Genomic DNA, 22,293 nt, shown 5'->3' on the forward strand with positions numbered 1-22,293 from the left:
CTATTGTACTTTATGTCTTAAACCATCAGTGTGCCATTGGGGTATGAGTAGGCACAACGATATGTCAATTGTAGGACAGAAGAAACTTGATGGCCTCCGCAATTACCGTAGGTGGGAAAATGTGGCAGAATGAGTTGGAAAATGTCAGCAGATTATGATCAATTTCTACTTTTGTTCACTCTTGCTTGCTGTTGGAAAAAAAAAATGGCTAAAATGTTTTAAACAGCATTTTGGGACCAAATTCATAAACTGTAAAAATGCCACTCTGTGAAGGCTTCAGACAAGAAATGAATTAATTTCATTCTGTAACTGCATCTTTATGGAAGCTTTGTTTTTCTGTTCTTGTGGCATAGAAGCATTTAATATCCTTGTTATCAATACTTTATCAAGTTTATCCCGATCTGTCCTTTCTTACCTCCACAGATCTGATAACTGCTGTCTCAAACTAATGTTTTGTATTATTTTTTCAAAGATCCATAGAGATTAGTATATCCCTGCTTGCAGATTTAAATTTTCATCTTTGACAGCTTCGTCAGTTCAAGTTGCTTATTTTAACCGTGCCCATATTGCTCTTTTGTTTTGTCAAATGAATTAATGTCTGCTTTTTATAAACATGTGCTGCTGTACTGTATAGTTTAGGGATCTATTTGGATAAATCTGTAGGATTTTCCATAATGGTCCATTGCTCAGGCTTTTGAATAAACACCATGACAAACAGATGAGATCTACTCAGAGAAATAGCAGTAATGATCTTGTTTTCAGGGAGTTAAAGGATTATCTAATGGTATTACTGAAAACATCTGTTTGAGCATCATCCTGTGCTCGCTGTTTTTTTCTGTTTGCTCATTCCTGGCAGATGTTCAGTGCAAGTTGAATGTCACATTCTACTGGTTTCTCGCCCCCTCCCCTGCAGATTCTTTTTTGGAACAGGAAACTCAGAATTTCTGGATGTAAATGACAATGAAAAGTCATTTAGGAGGAAAAGGTATAGACGGCCCTAAAAGGAATAGAGATTATATAATCTTCATGTACACTGCCCCTCGCCAGATTTAGTTTTGAAGGGGAGTAGTTAGGACATTGTCTATGTTATATATGCAGAAAGCTGATTACGAATGTCAGATTTAGTGATATTACAAACCCGATTTGTGCATTTGCTTTCCTTTTTCCTCCTCTCTTTATTACTATCCTCATGTTCACCTTTACTTCATCTGTGTGACCCAATCTCTTTAGTGTTTCGAAGATAATAGTCCTTCTGTTCTCCTATTTCGGTTTTCAAGTTGCATATTCTCTTGTTTTTCCACAATGCTCATTATTTATTTCACTGGGCTTTAATTTCCATACTCTTGCTCTGATTGAATCTTTTTTTTCCCTGCCTACTTACCTAAAATGAATTCATTTGAGGAAATAATGACAGCTCATCTGTGCAGAGCTATTCTACCTTTGGGAGAGGCCTCTTTTCCAGCACCAATCTGCTCTTCCCCTCGCCAAAGCCCACTCACAGACACACAATAGGCTACTGGCAGGAAGGGTGGTGGTGGTGGTGTTTGTGTGTGTGTGGGGAGGGGGTAAAATCTGAAATGTAATGGAATAAAAGATGAGCTTTGGCCAGATGTAGGAAATAATACATGCATGTTTTGAGCAAAGGGAAATGGTGGGCTTGTGTCCTCATGCACTTGTGGGTGTTAGTGCACGCATGACTTGATTTGGGATGGAATTGCTCTGCATCTGCTCATTTGAGTTGCCTGCCCAATGTGGCTGAACAAGAGCAGTGCTGCAGCACCTGTACCAACCTCCCTGACCTGCTTGTCAATTTGTTTCCTGCGAGGCCCGTCTACCACCTCTTCTATTATTAGAATTTAGATGCAATAGCCTCACTGGTAACAGTCTTATGAACAGACATGTTGTGTAGTGGGCTGCAGCTCTCCTCTGGCTGACAGTTTTTTTTTTTTTAAAAAGAACACTTTCATTGCCTTTGTTTATGTATTCAGCTGTGATTGGTTCATTTATTTTCTTTTTGCAGCACAGTTTTCTTTTGCACGATCAGATTTCTACAATGCAATATAACTATATGCTCAGCAGTTCTTGGATGTTACATGTCAAAAGCAATTTAAAAAATGTAGTAAAATTTTAATTGAATACTAGTGGTTTTTGAGTGTTGTTAACTTACATCAGTTCTTAACTTTTCTTTGGCTCTGTTCAACACTTTATATTCTAAATATTGAGTCTCAACTCTGCTGGGAAACACCAGAGTTTAAAGGAAGATAATAAATCAGTATGGTTTGATGTTGCTGTTGTAAAAGCACAACTGCTTTTAACAATATTCTTCAAAATACACATTAAAGCCCCTAATGCAGTCTGAAGTTATTTCACAATGCCTAATTATAGCCCATTATGTTTACTTTTGTAATACAATATATAACATGAGATATGACTTCATTATCAAGGTTGGTTTATGTGGATTTGCAATCATATTTCAAGACTAATAAAGACAAAGCTACAAAAGTAACACACTCACCTTAATGTCTTCATAATTATCTTCATGAATCCTAATTAGTGAGAGTGTATGGCAATAATTGAGCCTCACTTTGAATTCTGTGGCTTTAAAGAAATAGTAGAACAGAATAATCTTTTATCTTTTTATGAAATATAAAAGACTATTCTGTGTCTTTGCTAAAGAATATTGTCAAGTGAACACTGGAGCTCATTTCTTTTTATATGTAGAAAATAGACTGACTTTTGTCATAGTTGCCACTTAGATCATGTTTTTGCAGGTTATATAATTCAGTTAGAAACCTTTTTTTGCACAAAAATGACAACTCAACCATACCCTTGGGCTGTGCAATTAATTGGATTGTATTTTCAGTTACAACTTTGATTTAAATACAATAAAAATGGCTTAATTTAGATAAAACAAATATATTTTTTTAGTTTTATATTGTTGCTTTCTTTTAGTCTTGTGCCATAAAGCCCCAAATGCACTTCTTACCCTTACAGCGATCTGCTTTCAACCCTCCCTAAAGGCCAAAATTCACTCTCTAACAGATTGTGACATGTTGAGCTCTGCGCAACCCAAGATGAAAGAGAGCTGATGATCAAAATGCTGTTTTAAGTTTGACAAGAAACAACAAGTATAGATAAGTTTCTTTAAGTTTTTGTATGTTTTTTTTCCAAATTATTTTACATTAATATCTAAATATAGTTTGGTTTTATTTTACTTTTTTTTTTTACCTATAACCAAGCAATCTTACCTTGAAACATTAATAGTGATTTATTCTGCTTTTGTGAAGTTTCTACAAAACATCCTGTGTTCTGTGCACAGTCTACTAACAACATAGTTAGAATAAGTTTTATTGAGACATCTTTTTTATTTTGAGCTGAGAGCAATGACAGAGAAGGTAAAACCTCTTTGAAGTCAAGCCAGCTGAATCTGAATAGCAGCATAGATCTTAAGGAAACTTGTGACACACCTCATTATATCTTAAATAAGCGCAGGAGCAGAGGCAGGAACAATATGGGTGTGCTTGTACAAGCTTGGTGCATTCGGTTCTTTTCATTCAGGGCCACCATGTCTCGCTGTGGCAATGAAGGAGACATCTTGCTGTGCATAAACAGTGAAAAGACAAAATTTTAGATGAATGTAGAAGTTAGAAAAAGAAGCTATTGCTACATTTTATCAAGTATTTGTTTCCTAATTGAAGAGTAAGTATTTGCCATTATATTGGGTTGACAAGTTGACCTTAAGTATTTTATTCAAAAAAACAGCAGAGGACACTGGGATTTATGTGAACATCCTTTGATCAGTTTAGCTTTTAGTGCAGAAATGTGCATGCAGGAATGAATTGTTCTGCTGAGATAGTTTCTTGGACGCAGGAGTATATTTTTAACTTTTAATGCTTTTCCTTCCCAATTTTAGACCATACGAAGAGACAAAGGCAACAGATAGAGCTGCTTTGGAAAAGCTAAAGGCATTGTAGTGTTGTTAACAACAGATGGTGTAGTCTGAGACACTTCACTGGGAAGGAATATCTTTGTAACCTGGGCATTCAGCTGAGGGTTATTGTCAGTGTTTAGTACCAAAAGAGTTCACTTGTGTTATTCTGGTAGCTGCTGCTGATGCTGCATGAGGCATCATAGAATAATAACAGTCTTTGGGGGTTTTAACCACACCTCTCTCTTCGCCACACTTCTCCCCCCCCCTCCCCCCCGTCAACAGCTTGTTTTTATTTATTCATTCTTCCCCAATGTCTTATTCTGGAACAATATAAAAATCCCTTTGGGGTTTAATAAAGTATTTTATAAACCTTGTTTTTCACTGTAGCTATGATTTTGCAGTTAAGGCAGTGTTAGGCAGCTAATCATTGGGTGTATTAATAGGCTTTGAACTAGATTGTGTATTTGCAAAGTTTTGTGCAAGAAAATAATAGGGGTGGGAATCTTAGGGCACCTCACAATTTGAGTCAGTTGCAATTCAGTGGGCTGCAGTGTGATGATAAAACGATTACTGATGCATCTCAGTGCATCCATAATCACATTTTAAACAAAATCCTGAGCATATAATCTATCAGACCTATACAAACAAAGCTATTCTGCTCTACACTGCAATGTAAAATAGTTTTCATTCAAATAATTTTTGGGAACTAGTTTAACAACAAAAGGAGTGAAAATGCTGAGTACAGTAATACAAGATTGTGTGGCAATGGATGTCCATGTAAATACATGCTAGAGCTCTCTTACCCACTTTTCTCAGTGTTTCAGCTACTATTTTTTGGGTTCTGTTGTAGAACGTGAGAATGGTTATGTCAGTATTTCTGTGATAGGATGACCAGATTCTATCATGGCTCCAAAGTGCAAAACATAATTCATCAGCCCTGGTTTTCAGCAACTGAAAATCCTCTGCAGTAAAAGTTGCAATGGACTTTGTAATTTCACTTATTTTTGTTCAAGTTAAATGCAACATTTAACATCACTCTCTTGATGGTCCTTTCGTTAGCAGTGGCAGCTATCACCTTTCTTCCACCTCCTCTGAATGAAAACATGTACACAACTTGCATATAGTTTGGCTCTTGTCGGTGTATTTTTTTCCCTTTTAACTTCATAGAAGCCAACTTAATTCCAAACACTGACTTTCAATGGAAAAGTTGCAGTTATTTTGTTCTTTTGTGTTCCTTAACAGGACTTCATCAAATATTAATTGATTTCTGACATTTTTAAATTGATTCAGACTCATTCATGCCTTCATTGCGTTACGTCAAAAAAAGAAGAAGAAGAAGAAAAAAAAATATCACCCTTTAAAATAATTTGTATTATACCTTTAAACATGCCTATCACATGGACATAACTGACATGGCATGAGTGATTTTTATGTTGCATTGTGGCCCTACAGTCCAGGAACATTTCAGACTCTGTTGGAACCCTGTGGTTTAAGGTATATCTAAAAAAAATGACTGTATGACGTTCAGGGCTGTCATTTTATTTGACACCCTCCAGTTATCATTGACTGAGTGTATATTTGTCTGTCCATCTTCACTAAAAAAGTACATGAAACACTACCATTAACAGAAGTGTCCCCCACCACTAGAAGAACAGTGCACAGCTGGAAATTTTCTTACACAGTCAGAAACAACTTTAATTAGAATCATTTTTTTCCAGCTACCATTGTGAGCTTTTTGAGGCTGTTTTTTGTAGTCGAATAGGCCCTGAGAGTGAAAATGGCTGATGGAGAAAATACTTGAACTTACTCATATCAGAAATTACAACAACCCTAAATAAACAGTTATTCACACAATTTGTGGTAACCTGTTGTTTAATTCAGTCCTATTATTTCATTTTTTTAAAAATAGCATTTTCAACAGCACAATATCTTTATATGTGCTAATATGATAGTTCAGAGGCAAGCAAAGTTTTTCATTTTCTTTGTCTGCTGCAACATCTCTGAGCTGTAAGGTGTTATTGGCAAACAAGTTTCTCTTTTATTATAGCATCTGAAAAATTTCTTGTCAAGTCAGAAAAAGAATATCATCTCTCGAGGACAGCGCAGAACGATAAGTTGTCTTTCATGTTTACCCTGCTGCACAAGGATGGTGATGTTGCTAAGTGAAAAGACTATTTATTTGAAATATAGCTACTTAACCTGTTGATAAACAGTGATACAATCTGCTGGCCGTAAATCCACAGCCTGCGTGTTGTGTGTGTATATACATTTGTCTTTCTGGTTGTAGGCTTGTAGCTGTGTTTCCCGTGTAGACTTTTAATATTTTTTAAAGATATTAAAAGATTTAAATCAGTGGGCAATTTCTCACACATTAAATTGTATGCTAAAGAGCTAATTAACAAGGGCTGTTTTTGGCGTTCACAAGCTCCTCTGACATCTTAATTAGATCTTAATGACATTTCAGCTGGAATGGCTGAACAGAGTGCATTGAGATGGGCCGAAACCAGTGCAGATATACAATAGGAAATGGGAAAGCAACTGACAGAAGAGATAGGTGCAGCCAAGAACGGAAAGAGGAATTCCTAACAAAAATGGAAAGTGAAATAGATGTAAATGAGCAGAGATAGAGGACAGTTGTACTTTGTACGTATAACTGTACTGTTTTTTATTATTTCTTTTTGAAAGAGTGTGCTGGGAATGGGATTTTTATTAACTCGCTAACATTCTTCTGCCCCTTCTCCGTCTTTTCCTCTCTCCCAGTGGGATATGGGGGTATACATTGCCCAGTAATTACCATGCCTATGTTCGAGTAAAATCACACCTCTCATATTGGCCTTTTATTCAGATTCTTACCATTTATTACCATAAAATTTCATCCAGGAAATAACTAGATATGCTTTGCACTGCCACTGGAGGTACTGTGATAATGATGTTTTTGGCCAATAGATGGCTGATTAGATACAATAATCTTCTGTAGTTCTGTGTTTTGCATTGTAGATGGTTCTGCATGGTCTGCAGTAGATTGCAGGAATTATTCTTTCTCCTTTTCTTGTTCCTGGTGGGCAGGCTGTGTATTTTTAGCTGAAAACTTGATGCATGTTTATGCATTTCCAAATAACGTCAGCTGGCTACTCTGAATGAACAATGGGCTGCAGTAAATGGGGAAACTTGTGAAAAAGTTTACAGATCTCAAACTACTCTGTGATTATATAATTTTCCATAACCCACAATTTTCTAGCTGCTGTTGGTTCGCAGTACAATCAGACATATGAAGATAAAATCAAAACCCTAACATCAGAGAGGATAATTGACTCAAACCATCAAAGGCAAATATTTATTTACCAGATAAATTGCTGTGTTTGATTTGCTGGGCTCAGCTGGCCCTACACTACTCTTCACTTGAGGGCTGCCATTATAGTAGCTGGGATAGGGGAATAAGGAGGAACAAAAAGTAAAGGAACAACATAGAAAACAAGGGGACAGTGACAAGGAGTCCAGAGAGAGCTTAACCCAGAGTTTACATCAGAGAAAATAAGAAAGGAAAAGCTTAATAGAAACTTTGTCTGAGGCCCCTTGCAGAGGACAAAGCTAGGAATAAACAGAGTGGATGGAGGTCGAAAGATTAGACAGCAGGAGACGCATTACTAAGATTCTGTTGGTTGTTACAGATGCAGCCATGTCTGCTTATCGCCTCCTTCTCTTCCTGGGCTTTCTGTCTCATCTTTTTAGCCTAAATCTGTCAGAATACAGCCACAAATACCTGACATAAACTACCTTTTTACAACCACTCCCCTGTCTTCCTCTTCTCCAATGCCTCAAGCTCCTGTTCATTAACTTTTCTGAGGGTTGCTCTCAAATTTTATTTGTTTTACTTAGCCTTAATGGCTTTACTTAACATTTATTTCCCCATAAAGGGCTATAAAGCAGAGATGTTGTTTTTCAGTAGTGCTTTCTACAGTGCTTCTGAACAGATCTGGGTATAATTTTGTTACCTTTCCTCTCAATAAGCTATGATTTTGTCCTCTGGAACATTAGATCTACATGGGTTGTGATACACTCTCACAGTCTATTTGTGATTTAAAGCATCTGGTGTACATAGTTTATGTCTATCCTGCAAACACATTTTCATGCTGCAAGTCATTGTTGTTGTTTTTTTTTCTGCTCTTAGACAGACGAGCAATAAATCCAATCTTTAGATAGAATAACAAAAGCCAATACAAGCTCCTCCTTGTGTAGCTGTATTTCTTTGATCAGACTAACCTGATGACCTAGTAACCCCTGTCTAGCTAGGCTTTGACTATCATACAGTTTGTCCATTGATCGCTGGTCATAAAGTGCAAAATGAGAACAATGAGTCACCCTGTGAGTTATTCATTGACTAGCAACAATGTCAGAAACTATGTTTTGTGCTCTGTTGGCTTTGCCAAGATAGGAATTGATGATACTCTGCTTTCTCATAATCACATAGTCCCTTGCATACCATGGGTATTGATCACTGTGGTAAGAATCAAAACGGTTGTATGTGGTATGTGACTGCACTGATTAGTGCCTTTTTGTGTGCATACATTCCAGATTCACAGAGGCAGATACCATTGTTATGGGGGATGTGACGTATGGAGCCTGCTGCGTGGATGACTTCACTGCCCGAGCCCTGGGAGCTGATTTCATGGTTCACTATGGTCACAGTTGTCTCAGTGAGTGTCTTTACAGTCAGTGTGTGCATGATTGTTTCTCCATTACTCTGAACCTGAGTGCAGATTGGATCTCAGAGACCCACGTTCAGAAAGGAAGTATCAAGGACACCCACCTTCTAAGAGTAGGCAGAATGAAAAAAATAATAGAGCATCAACAAAAACAGAAAGAGAGACTGACAGATGGCTCTATCGATGAATGGAAAGTGTAACGAGTTAGAGTAGTCTGACCACCTTTTATATGGAAAGAATACCAGACCTTTGGAGCCTCGCTTTCAGATCAATTTAGAACATGCATTAGAGGCGTCCTTTGAAACCCCAAGCAGTTCTTGAGGACCTTCACACTCGCCCCCGCTGTCTGTCTCTTCCAGAACATGAGAGGAAATGTTAAATCAATAGTTTTGATATATCCCTGCCAGAACAACCTCACCTCTCCCAAATACCACAAATGACCAGCAGAATTTTAATAAAAATGGAGGAAAAAGCTCATTTTGTTGATTTATGCTTTTTGTTTGTTTGTTTGTCTTTGTGTGTGAGAGCACATTCCTTATTTGTCAATCATGGTGGAATTATGGGAGTGCTGCTTGTATGTTTACAGAGGAGATAAGATATTTACTCAGCGGCATTTTTGCTCAACAGAACCAAGTAAATGTAAAGATGAAAATAATAAAGTTTTTATGGGTTTTATGGCCTTTCAAAAATATTGAACAAAGACCTAATTCTGAGAGTTTATGGGCGCCTGTGTGTGTGTATGATCCTGGTCTTGAGCTCTCAGTCATGAAACATTGTTCACACTCTTTCCCAAGATTTCATCCACCTGTGAAAGATGAACGACAGTTGTTTGACTGACTCACAACCTGTCTACCCTGTGATCCTCTATTTTTCTTTCATTATTTTCTCTGGCATTTGTCATATGAGGAAATCTGGAGTTGCAGAGAAGTACGTTAGATTGTACGCTCACACACACAAGGGCAAAAACATTATGTCTGCCTTCACCTTTTGGCAGTGGGTGATAAACTTGTTGAGGCCTGCATACTTTTATTTTCTTGCAGGGAGATGCTGCATTTCTTGGATTTCTTCATAAAGGCTCAGTCTTTATACACTCAAACAGATTGGCATGTTCCACAAACACACAAGATTTTGTGATGTTCAAACATAGTGAAGAGGAGGGAGAAAGCATCAATTTAAACCAATTGCTGTCATGCAACAACATTGTAACTACATTGGTAATGTCTTCTCACACCTGTGCATCAATCATTTCACCTCAAATGACAAAACTCCTCCTGAGTCAAACAATCTAACTGCCCAAGAATGGTTGAAAGGGTTTGTCCTTATCTGAGTTGAGATGTTTTAAAGAAAAAAAAAATCTGCATGCCTGCCTATAAACACCAAGAAAAACCTAATTATTTTAGTCTTGAATTATTATGTAATAAATGGTCAAACAAGCTCAAACTAATGCTCTCCACAAACCACTTTCATGTTCAGTGGAATTTTTTAATGTTATTTACATTATTTACCTGATCTTATATATTAATCCAGATAACAATTACTTTAAACAAACACTTGTGAAACAATTGGTTACATACTCATAATATAGTCATCCATTGGCTACTACTATTTATTGCCGTATAGAAAATATCAACAAATCAAAAATTGACTAATTTAGAACCAGATATAACATATAGCAAATAAGACATTGATTGTTTTTAAAACCATTTTTAACAAACCATTTGTAAACAAGCTTTTAAAACATATTCTATATTCACCTTCAAGAAATGTGCCCATATACTGAATTTGTTTACATGGTCATTAATCAGCAACTGAGTTATTAGACCTTATTGCAAGAACACATGACAATAAAACCAATGATGCAAGTGAGTTCTGTCTGTCTCATTGACTGTTTCTCTAATTGCAGCACCTAAGTGCACTCAGGCTACCATGCTAATGTGAACACGGATCGATGTCGCTTTGCTCTGCCCTTTACATTTTGGGAGTGTCTAAAAACAAGCAACAGACAGCTGTTAGTCTAAGTCAAGAGTTTTACTCATCTGCTCTTCCTCTGATGGTTCAACTCCTTTTGCCCTGCAATAAAGCTTAGATTTTTAAACACATATCCATTTCCTTACCTTTTTCCTCCTCGCTGAGATGTGGAACCATTCATCAATTCTGTTTTCAGTTAATTGACAACCCAGCTCACGCACTCAAGCCAAATCCACATTCACACACCCAGTATCCTATTACTTTCCACTCCTATCTTTCATGCCAAATCGTTTGAACTTTATATAGTTGGAGATGAAATCACCTACCCCCTGCCTCTAAAGTGAATTAGTGTTTTCCAGCCTACTTCTATTGGGATTTCCTATTGTTCACTCCTGTTTCTATCCAGTCTTCCTTTGTAAAGAAAGCAATAGCTCTTTCTATAGTTTCTGTACCTTACTATGCTTTAACTTTTCAGTGGTTTTAAGCTAGGCCATTAAGCAAGTTTCACTGGTTTCTAAAGTTTACCTTAATGGGCCATTTATTTAATTAAAACAAGAAATCCTCTTGCTTGTGATGTGTAAATTATACATAACATAAGAGGTGGAATAGTTATGAGCACAAACAATAATTCCCCAGTTTTATGTGCTCCCTTTTCACCTCTTTTCCCGGACTCATTTGCACAGGATCTACCTCGGCACATCTCTAGCTGTGCCTCCTAAGCCCGAGTGCGTGGTAAATGGCCTATGAAATTAATGGCATTAATAGCGATCACATGTGTCTCTCTCCTTCCCTAAATAATTGAGGTCTTTGCATCAGTTCCTGCATGAGCTAGCAACTTAATCTGAATGATTTTCAATTATATCCTGCAGACGCCAGCTGGGAGCTATGAATGTGCACGCATGGATCCCATATACCTGTATGTCTGAACATGTTCAGCAGCTTAATGTTTGAGGCGCCATCAATAGGGCAAATAATGCATGCTTATCTGACACGAAAGAGTGAATTATTCATTTGTCTTTTTTCTGTCTTTTGTCTTTCCTGCAGTTCCCATAGATTCCACTGCAGGTATTAAGATGCTGTATGTGTTTGTGGATATTCAGATGGACAATGCCCATTTCCTGGACACAGTCAAGTTCAACTTCGCTCCTGGAAAATCCTTGGCACTTGTCAGTACTATTCAGTTTGTGGCAGCACTGCAGGTGATACTTTTCTTTGAATTTTTGTACATGTGGATGAGCATTTTTGCTTCAAGAAGATCACAAACAGACTAATAAACAAGATATATTTCCCCTTTATGCACCTATAAGGTTTTTTTATATTTATATATATATATAGTGCAGAAGCATACAAACATGTACTCATCTCAACACTTTTGTTGTATATTTTTATATTTTTTATGGTTCCTGGCTTTTATGAACACTCCTCTTAGTTCAGTTCAAGTGTGGGTTTGTCAAATCTGGCAGTAGTTATTTTTGCTTTGAAAGGTGCATTGACCTCGGAAAGCCTCTCGGTTCAGCATCATGCTCAGGACTGCTCTTTACATAAGCAGTGGCAGCAGTTATAGTATTAAGCTTTAACATCCCTCTTTCTGGCTTGCTGCCTTCCTGTTCTATAATGTGCTCTGCTGCTTTCCAGCACCACTGTGGGCCTTCACTAATGTAACCAACACTTTTTTTTAAATGATGCTCTGCCCTCTTGGGTAGTATTATACTGTATGTTTGGCTGTTTCAATGCATTTATGTGTGTATGCATCCATGCTTGTTTTTGTGCATTGATGTAGATTTGTAAGCATGGGTGCTTACACGGTTTGAAAATTGTTCTTCAGTGAACCGTTCAGATCTGCAGACCATTTCTGTCATACTCATTGCACTAGAAAAAAGTTTGCTTAACTGAAAGTTCTTATTAGGACTTTTATATATTTAATATTATACATGTACTCTAATGTTTCAAGCCACAGCTTGAAAATTTAAAATAAGTGGAAATTTAAGTGGCTAGTTTGCCATTGAATGCACCATCAGTGCATTAACCACATCTGCCATTATGAAAATAAACAAAAAAATGTGTTATATTAGCCCATATGAGGATTAACTTCTAAAAACCTAATTAGCACACAAAGGACTGAACAGACACTAAAGCCTCAGGATTTTGGAGCTGATATGTGACAGAGGGGTTCTGATATGATTGTAACTGCTGTATTTACCAGCCCTTACTGACTGAAACATTACTTTGCATTTGTAACAGCAATGATCCGCTGTGAGATTCTGCCTAAAAGATGGAGTTTTACCAACAATTTATGGTCAAACTTAAAATGAAATTTAAGTGTTTTAGGAATACAACTGCTCGTCATTTATTCATTAATTTTTTTCATTTATTTTCTTTGTTCTTGTTTGAACTCCGTTGGTGCAAAAAATGTAATTAAATCAAAGTAAATCAACTTTAGATAAAATAAATGAAATTAAAAATTTGCTAAATACATAAATATATGCATCTCTTCAGTTCTCAAAAGGTCACTGGATCTTTGCCACCTTTTTTGGCAGTGAGATAATATCTAAATGTCATCCCCACTGTAATACATGGTGGGAGTCCTGTCATGATTTGCTGTTCTGCTACTTCTGTATAGTAATAACTTAAAAAGTCATGTTTGAGCTGGCTGAGTTACATGACTTCCTCGAACATGAACATACAGTCAAGATGGCTTTGAAATACTGATGAACAGAAACTGTTTTATCGGGAAAAAAAGTTCATATTTCCCACACAGCATTAAGGAATTTCATAAGCCAGCTAGAGGAAACAACTAATTTTGGATACATTTTCCTATTTGTTAAAAACTTGTGTTTCTTATCTCTTTTTCTTTCCTTTTGGAGGCTGTGAGTGCAGTTCTGAAGCCAGAGTATGACGTCGTTGTCCCCCAATGTCGCCCTTTATCACCAGGAGAAATTTTAGGCTGTACCTCCCCACGCCTGGATCGCCATGTTGATGTCATAATGTAAGATATCTTTTTTTCTCCTGTCTTCTTCAGTTCAAAATCTGTTTTTTTTTTTGTACTTTTTTTTTTAAAATAGCAAGCATTGTCACGTCTTGTCTCATCAATCATTGTCACCTCAGTTATTGGGTCCAGTACTGCACATATGATACCCATCCAAGTGATTTAATCAATAATCTGTGTAGCAGTACTAAAGTCACGTACGATATAGCTGGCAAAGGTAACTAGTTTTATCTGTGTGGTATGTGCAGCCAGAAAAAGCCAGATGCTAATCTAGAAGAGTGAGACTAAAAATACCTTCTCACTGTGAAAAATCACTGAATTAGATATAGCTTGACACTTTTGGCTGTTTCAAACTGCAGGAAATCCACATCCTTGCCAAATTTTCCAAGTTTTAAAGAAATGCTTTACAAAGTATGACACCTACTGTGACATGTGCTCGGTGAGAACCGATAAACTGTGCAACACATGACAGTTTGAAAATTTGCCGCAGTTTGTTTGATTGCCTATTTTAAGTTATCTTATTTCGTGTGGAAAAACATAATAAATGCAGTCAGTAGCTGCATGTGCCCCCCCAAAAAACAGCTCTTCTGCGTTTTCATATAAACACTGTGCAGCAAAGACTTCTCAGCGTTGCAGGGGAGAGAGTGATTTGACAAAGTATTGAGGCTATGCAGCAAACGGCAACCCTGCAGCTGCTTTGTTTCGATACATCTCATGGTGATCTACATGCTACAAATCCCGTGTTTCATTGTGCACAGTGAGATAATGTAATTCTCCTGATTTAATTATTCAGAAGTGAATTTCCCCCTGTGTCTGTTAGTCATTTAGCATTAGTCCATGCGAATTAAACCTTCCAATGCATGAGATTAAAATAACAACACGTGGAAGAGCTTTGCTATATGCATAAGTGGAGCCAAAAGCGGTGTGAGAGTTACAGTGTGTTTCACCTGCTAATCTAATGTATGTTGTCTTTCATGCGTCACTTGAGGCGTGCAGGAGGGTGCTGAGAAAAAATCAATTGGTCTGCCTGAAACTTGGTTCCTTCCTCTCCATCTTTCGTTTTCACGTGCACATTCAGTACTAATAGGATTATATTATACACACGAGCAACATATTGACAAGGTAAAGACTTAAGCCTTCCTAACATGGACCATAACTCTCTATCTGGTATAGTACCAAATAGATAAAGTGTTTTATTATGCTGCAGCAGTGTCACTGAAAGCTTAATAAGAGAGTAATTGTTTCCCCTTGTAATTAAGTTTCCCTTTACTCTAATGAATTGCAATCAAGTTAATGACACAATTGATAACTCACCATCTCTAACAAAAGCAGCATAGTTCCTTAGCACTGACCTTACTTTTAAACACTGCATGTTTTTATAGCCTTCAAGAAAATCATAAATTAATCTTTAACCTTAGTTTTTCTTAGAAATATATGCATAAGTTTATAAATGCATTTTGTGAACTGCTTGAGCATTATAGTGAATTATTGGCAGTGTACCAGTGATTAAAGCTTATCTTGAAACACTGAAAGGACCCAGGCTAAAAGAGCTGGAAACGCACTGGAACAAGTTTTAAGAAGTGATCAGTGGACCATTTCTATTTACTGCCTTGTGTCGGAGCTCTTCCTCAAAATAGAACAATATGTGGATGTAATGATGAAGCAAAAGCTCTGAGAGAAGCAGTAGAATTGAGCAGAAGAGCCTCTTGCAGTCACAGACGGCTCAGGACGACAGAACTAAAGTGCAGCAGGTTTATTGTTGGGGATGTAATTATATGAGGGCCTGGGATGTTCCTAAGCAAAGAAAAGCAGGCTATGCTTGAAATCATTTTGTGCTGTCATTCAGTTTTATTGCATACAGAGAAATAGGTGTGTGTGTTTTCGGATAAGCACACATTACAAATAGTCTGAGCAAGCCAAGATTTTAAGTCGGTTGTATGGCAAACAACCTGTGTTTTCATTGAAGCTGCTCAAAAAGAAACCAGTTAGTGTGTTTATTTGCATGTCTCCAATTAAGAAGAGGTGCAGAACTGACCCCCCCACACTTGGGGTAGAAGCAGAATGTTTCTCAGCCTCACCCTTAAAGTCTAAATTTTGTGTTCAGTTTTAGGCACCAACTTTCAAATGAGCATTTTTAAACTCTACCCAAGCACAGGTGCATCCCCAGAATCAAACCTTTAATAAATTTAACGAGCTCGTATTCTTGGTAAACAGCATTCTCTAATTATTGGAGCCCTGTTCCCAAAACATACATGTGAGCAGCGCTCAATCTCACTATTAGATGGAAACCAGAGAGAAAAATTGATGGAAAGATGAAGTGTTATTTGTCAGCTCTCTGAATTTTAATTTATCCAAAAATATATTTTTGTCTTTTCCTCATTTCATGGACAAAAAAAAAAAGAATTTATATTTGTTTTTCTATAGTTATCTCGGCGATGGAAGATTTCACTTGGAGTCAATCATGATTGCAAACCCAGAGATCCCTGCTTACAGGTATTATGAAACAAAATGGAACCATATTTTAATCAGATGTTTGCTTGCTTTTGATGGATATTTTTTAAATCTCTGCTGTTTATATGATGAGTCCCTTGAAACACTGTTTTAAACCATTTGATAATATGTAAATGACATGTTTGTAAGTCTAATGCACACTTTGAAAAACCAAGGTGAAAAATAAAATAAAAGTTACCTCGAGGACAGATGTTATGTGATTAAAATAACTTATCCTAATAACTAAGATAATGCTTTAATAATATTAGGTGTATTTTGTAATTTTATTCAGTGGTTTTTAGGTCCAGACATCACTTGCAGTCATTTGAATTTTTTCAAAAGATAATGCTGAGATCAAAACTTGCTTGTCTGAGGGCTTGTTTGCAGTCAAATAAAATTGTTTTTATACCTATATGCGCTGTTGTACAGATCACAGGTCGCTCTCATAATAAGATTTTAATCTCAAGTGTATCCCTTGTACCAAAGAAACAAATATTAAATGTTCAGAAACACCTCAGTTTTCCCTAGCATACCCGAGCTCCTGTCGTACTTCATGGCTTTTCGTGATTGAATTTATCATCATCTTTTGCATTTCTGCCCCCAAGATAGATACCTGAACAACAGCTGGTTAATGTGCACGATATAACATGCCTATTTATGTTCATGTCAAAACAACTGTGTGTCCCAGCAATTTTCTGTCTGTGGTTTTGCTTGTAGATATGACCCTTACAGCAAGGTGTTCTCCAGGGAATACTATGACCACGAGGCCATGCGTGCTTTAAGGCTGCAGGCTATTGACAAGGCTCGCCTGGCCCATAGATGGGGCTTGATCTTGGGCACACTAGGACGACAGGGAAGTCCCAAAGTGCTAGAGGTGGGTTTGCAGCCTTATTTCAGCAGTATACTTGTCCTGGGGCTTATTGTGCAATGGCTTGTAATACTTTACAGTGAGTGTTTCTTTGTCAAGTGATTTGATGACATGTAGTAATGATTGGACATGCAGTGTTCACCCTGGCAGCTTGTTATTTCACACTTGGGAAGATGCAGTAACAAATTCCTAGAAAGTCTGATCTTTGATCTTTTCTAGCTGTGTTTGGAAAGACTTTTAACAACTCCTCTTATCATGTTGATAACATTAGTCAAACATAATCTAATGCAAATATTCCAAAGTATACAAAGTATTGTGGAAAATATGTGCCGTCTGAATTATATGCCACCAAAGATTGTATGTGTTGCAGTATGCATGGACCATCATTTAAATTCTAAATGTTAACGATTAAAACCCACATCACCTGTATTTTCAAAGTTAATACATAGTTTTAACCTTTTACTAGAGTAATTTTCTGTTTGCAAAAATCCACACAAGAAAGGATTAAGTTAGCATTGATGTTGAAATGTCAACAAGAGATTAGAGGAAAAAGTTTCATTTTAAGGTGGCAAAGGAGCAAGGATTTAAAGAGGAGATTTGAATAAAAACTCCCCAGCTCTCCCATGGCGATCTGTCAAGATTAAGAGGTATGGTGTCAGATAACCTCACAAGTGAAAGAACAGAACTATCCCTGATAAGAGCACAGTCATAGAAATGTCTCATAATCCTCCCTGGGAGAGTGGATATCAGCAATGCTCGTACCTTTATCTCACTTAAGGAACATTTGTGGGATTTCTTCTCTCAGTTTGGTTGCCTTCTGGGCTCTTAACACCTCAGACGACTGCCCACTGAGGCAGCAGGGAAGCAGAGTTTCTTAAACTTGCTGAACGTATTAACTTATTGATACATGAATCCTGTTGTCAGGGTTTATGCTTGAGGCATCTGATGTAACTTAACCGTAGGAGGAAAAGGGGAGCCAGCTTTATCTGTACCCTTCTCCTCTCCAGGGTTGAGTATTGATCTGTCCCCTTGCAAAATAGATGGTATGCCTTACTGTCCCAAACTCTTTCTTGAAAAACCTGGTCATTATATGTGCAGTGCTATGTCTCTAACATGGCCTCCATTTTGCTCAATGTAATTGTAACAAGTTGAATCAAAGGCAAATTGATTTTCCTTTTGATTCTTGGATATATTTTCTTCTAATTTGAGGAGCTTTCTCAGATTAGAACTGTTTGATTCGTTGTAAATATTGCATCCTGAATGACTCAGAATCTGCACCAGCATTTCTCACAATACACCATCTAAAGCTAAACTCTTGGCTAGATATGCCTTTCTAGAGCTTTCTAGAGCTGTGAATTACGTCAATTGCATGTGAGGAACATTGATAATTCAGTTCGTTAGCATGTGTATGAAATTTTTATACTGGAAGAGGTGACCTTCATATAAGTACATTACAAGTTTAGTGTACCCTCAAGGAAAATTAAATGGGTTTTATTTTATTAGTGGTTCTTTATGGATAGAACCTTCTGGGGCTTAATTTGCAATGCAGCAGCATTGTTATTGAGCTCATTTTCAAAACTCAGAATTTTAAACCAAATGTGTCCTAAACAGACAGCAACAGGTAGGTTTTTATAGATGCAACAGCGATCAAGTGTGCTTGAACTTTAATGTTTGTACACAGTAAAAGATTTTTCAACACCACTCAGTATTTTTAAGAGTGACTGCTGTTTTTCAACTGATTTATATAATTTCCTTTCCAAATAGTTATAAAAAAAACTATGGGCAGAGCAGTGGCTATAGCTAATGCCTTACAGCAAGAAGGTTGCATGTTCAAAACTTAGCTGCAACCTTTCTGTGTGGAATTTGTATGTTGTCCCTGTGCACGCATGGGTTTTCTCCAGGTACTCGGGTTTTATGCATGTTAGGTTGAATGACAACTCTAAATTTTTACTAGGTGTTAGTGTGGGCGTGAATGGTCACCTGTCTCAGTTGTCTCTTCATGGTTCTGTGATGAACTGTCAACCTGTCTAAGATGTACCCCACCTCTCAGCCAGTGAGTGTTGGGGATAGCCACCAGCTCCTTTGACCCTGAACCAAAAAGCGGGTGAAGAAAATAGTCGAATGGGTGGTTGTATAGCTATATACAAAGTGGAAAAACACCAGTGTTGTAAGTTTAAAATTGCCTCTCTGCTTGTGATGTAATTTTGCAGACTCAAACAAACAAAGTACTCCAGCTCACAAAGTAGCAGTTTACTGATGAGTGTGAAGAGATTGTGAGAGTCAACACCTAAATGCTCCACACTGGCAACACTATGACCAGAGCTGAAATAAAGACAACCTAACGAAAGAAACAGTATACAGGGGGAAATCATCTTGCACCTGTGCATAATGCAAGTACTATCTGGAGGACTTGGCAGTCTGCTCAGTGTGTAGTCACCATGTAAATGGATGGCTGCATATTTGAGGCTTTAAAGACTAAGGTCTCAATTAAATAGCCTTCTTTCTGAGATTAACAGTAAAGCAAACCTCTTATGAGTCCTCAAAGGGGTGTCAGTAAAAGGAAATGTAGTGTGTTATGGTTTGTGGTGTATCATTTTATGTAGTGGAGCTTTACAACCCAGGAAAAAAAGTAAAATGTGGATTGAAGATGTTAACTGTGAGGTTATAGGACAGTCATTATTTTTACAGCTTTCAAGTTGAACTTGAAGGGCAGGATTAACTTTAAGCATAGACTTTAAGCAGTTTGTGGAGAGAATAGTTATAGCAAATGGTTGGTTCCACTGCATTGTCTATGTTGAAAACCAACAAACAAACCCATGAACACACATTTGTCTCTGGTCAGGTTGCACATAGTCTACTTCATATCATGCAACACATTTACCATTTATTTAACATAAATATGCAGAGCAGTTTACATCTCAAATTAGGACCAAAAATGCTTCACCTACATCCAGGGTATCAATGAACCCATTTTAACTTTTTTCGCTGATTTCAACTTTAATGTCAATCTTATCAATGAAAATACACATTGATATGGAAGCCACAGTGTTGTAAAACACATATAAAACCGAACACAGTCAGCACAGTTCCCGAGGAACACAGAAAACATGTTCAAGCTGCTATAATGAGACACAAAACTTATACTTGTAGCAGTTAGCTGAATCTATTAGTTAGAACTCAAACTTATAGCACAGTTTAGGTGAGAGCATTTAACTGCACAAAAAAGCAAAAAAATATAAATACACCAAATACTCATGCTTACTGTAAAAGTTGCACAAATCTAAAAGCACTGATTTATTTTTCATTTGTAATTTTCACAAGTTCACACAATAACATTAATTCTAAGTGAAGTAATTCACCAAGAAACTAAATGTTCTGAACAACATGAAACTGCAACATCTTTGCTTTAGTGATAAACACAGCAAAGTTAAAGAAAGTTGTTTTTTTTTCATTCAGGAAGCCTTGACATTAGACATTTTGTTTTATCTTTTTCTGTTCGTAGCACCTCGAGTTAAGGCTTCAGTCTCTGGGCAAGTCCTACACGCGAGTGCTCCTGTCTGAGATTTTCCCCAGCAAGCTGGACCTAATGCCAGATGTAGATGTGTAAGTATTATGAAGCACACATGCAAACACTAATACATGCCTCCATTTGCATTTCATTTACCTATGTCTTTTCTTTGATCTTATGGACACTAATCTTGTCAGCTGCAGCCTTTTCTCAAAAGTAATAAAATGGAACTTGGTAGCATTTGTTTTTGTGTCTAAGACAGATATTTTTGACTGAAGCTGTAAGGTTAATGAGCCTAAAAGAGGCATGAATCGAAACAGACCTATTGATGCTATTTTAACAGATTTTTGAACCCGTTAATGTCATATATTCCAAGTGTGAAAAGGGGCATTGAGTTGGAACTGCTCGATGGTAGATGAAACTAAAAGGAAAATACGCCCTGCAGAAGTCAATATTTTATTTTCGTTTTCACTGCATGAATGTCACAAACAACTCAAGCACAATATTTAGATTTTAGTTGTAGCTGGTTTGAGCCTGAGACTCTAGAATAAAAAGTGATTTTGAAATATTTTTGAACAACCCCCTGTTGCCTTTAAGCCACACAATAATGTATAAAAGCGTTTTTGCGCAAGTTTTCTTTACACAGTGAAAAGGTTGCTTTTTATTTCTGTGACTGTAAGGTTTGAAAACGTCTCATACAATCTGTTTACATTTTGCATGCTGTGATGGCGCAGCTTCAATTCATGTAAAAAATGAAATTTCTTTTTTTTTTAACTTTTTTTCTGACGAGGTAATATGTAGTTGAGGATTTTTCCATTCAGGGGGTTTCTTGCATTTTGTGGTTGTAAAATGTCTGCAAGCTCCACACAAAGGAAATGATCACGCTCATAAAACAAGCCCCTCCTGGAATGGTGCATCTACACTTTAAACATAAAACATACTGCTGTCTTGCAGGCCATTGATTTTGATCAATCTTCTGTTCATTCAATGCACCTTTTTGTTGGGATGCATTTATTAAAAAATAAACTAAAACAGAGTTCTTTCCTTAAATTTGAGCTTTTACATTATTTGAACAGATCATAAAATTAAGTTATCAGTCCGTTCTTTCAATGTTTCCTTCATTTATAAAGTTTAAACTATATTTCTGTCTGTTTGCAGAATGCATTTTGACATAAATAGTTTATATTCAGTGTCATTCTCCTACAGAACAACTGTGATGGGCAACAAGTAGTCAATCAGCTGCACTTTTGATGTATTCTGTAAGCATCATTGTACACATAATTGGGGAGTCAGCATAGTTTGCCGGTGCATGATATAACCCAGCTGACAAACAGTGTTCTCAAGCTTAATGCTTCATAAGCAATATTGACATTCTAGTCTTGGTGAGATTTCAGCATAATTCATCTTGAATATGTCATACATTTTCCTCTGCATTAAAAACAGAGTGCAAAGAAAGTGGATTTTTTTTAACATGAATAATTCACCGTAGTGCTTACTGATCTGCTTTTGAATTCAATGCAAGTATAGTAGGAAGCTGAAAAATACATAGTGTTGCTTGTGAGCCCTTGCTTGTGATAACTTTTTTTATTAATGTTTTTAAATGGCTTTGTTTAACCATTCAAAGTGGGGATTATCAACAAAATATAGTCAAGGTCCAGAGTTTTACTAAGTAGACAAGAGCCTTAACCAGTGCCTGTCTGTTTTACTTATTTTTCAAGTATTGCTGTCATAAATTGATGATTTTGACATAATCTTTAATGTTTTCTAGTGTACTACACAATTGTCCTCATATATTTGTTCAATGATGTGATTTTCCTTGTGGATTGCTACAAATAAATG

The 22,293-nt window shown here is 36.9% G+C and overlaps 1 protein-coding gene across 1 annotated transcript in view; it reads left to right on the forward strand.

Annotated features, from left to right (window-relative positions):
- dph1 (diphthamide biosynthesis 1) overlaps positions 1-22,293 on the forward strand; it is a 55,005-nt gene that overhangs the window by 20,068 nt on the left and 12,644 nt on the right. Inside the window, exons 4-9 of the mRNA XM_025009998.2 lie at positions 8,504-8,625; positions 11,647-11,801; positions 13,467-13,588; positions 16,013-16,081; positions 16,796-16,952; positions 20,449-20,549. Of these exons, the coding sequence (XP_024865766.1) occupies positions 8,504-8,625; positions 11,647-11,801; positions 13,467-13,588; positions 16,013-16,081; positions 16,796-16,952; positions 20,449-20,549 (726 nt within the window). The remainder of the gene's footprint in view (positions 1-8,503; positions 8,626-11,646; positions 11,802-13,466; positions 13,589-16,012; positions 16,082-16,795; positions 16,953-20,448; positions 20,550-22,293) is intronic.

Source organism: Kryptolebias marmoratus, linkage group LG2, assembly GCF_001649575.2.
Source record: "Kryptolebias marmoratus isolate JLee-2015 linkage group LG2, ASM164957v2, whole genome shotgun sequence".
NCBI lineage: Eukaryota > Metazoa > Chordata > Actinopteri > Cyprinodontiformes > Rivulidae > Kryptolebias > Kryptolebias marmoratus.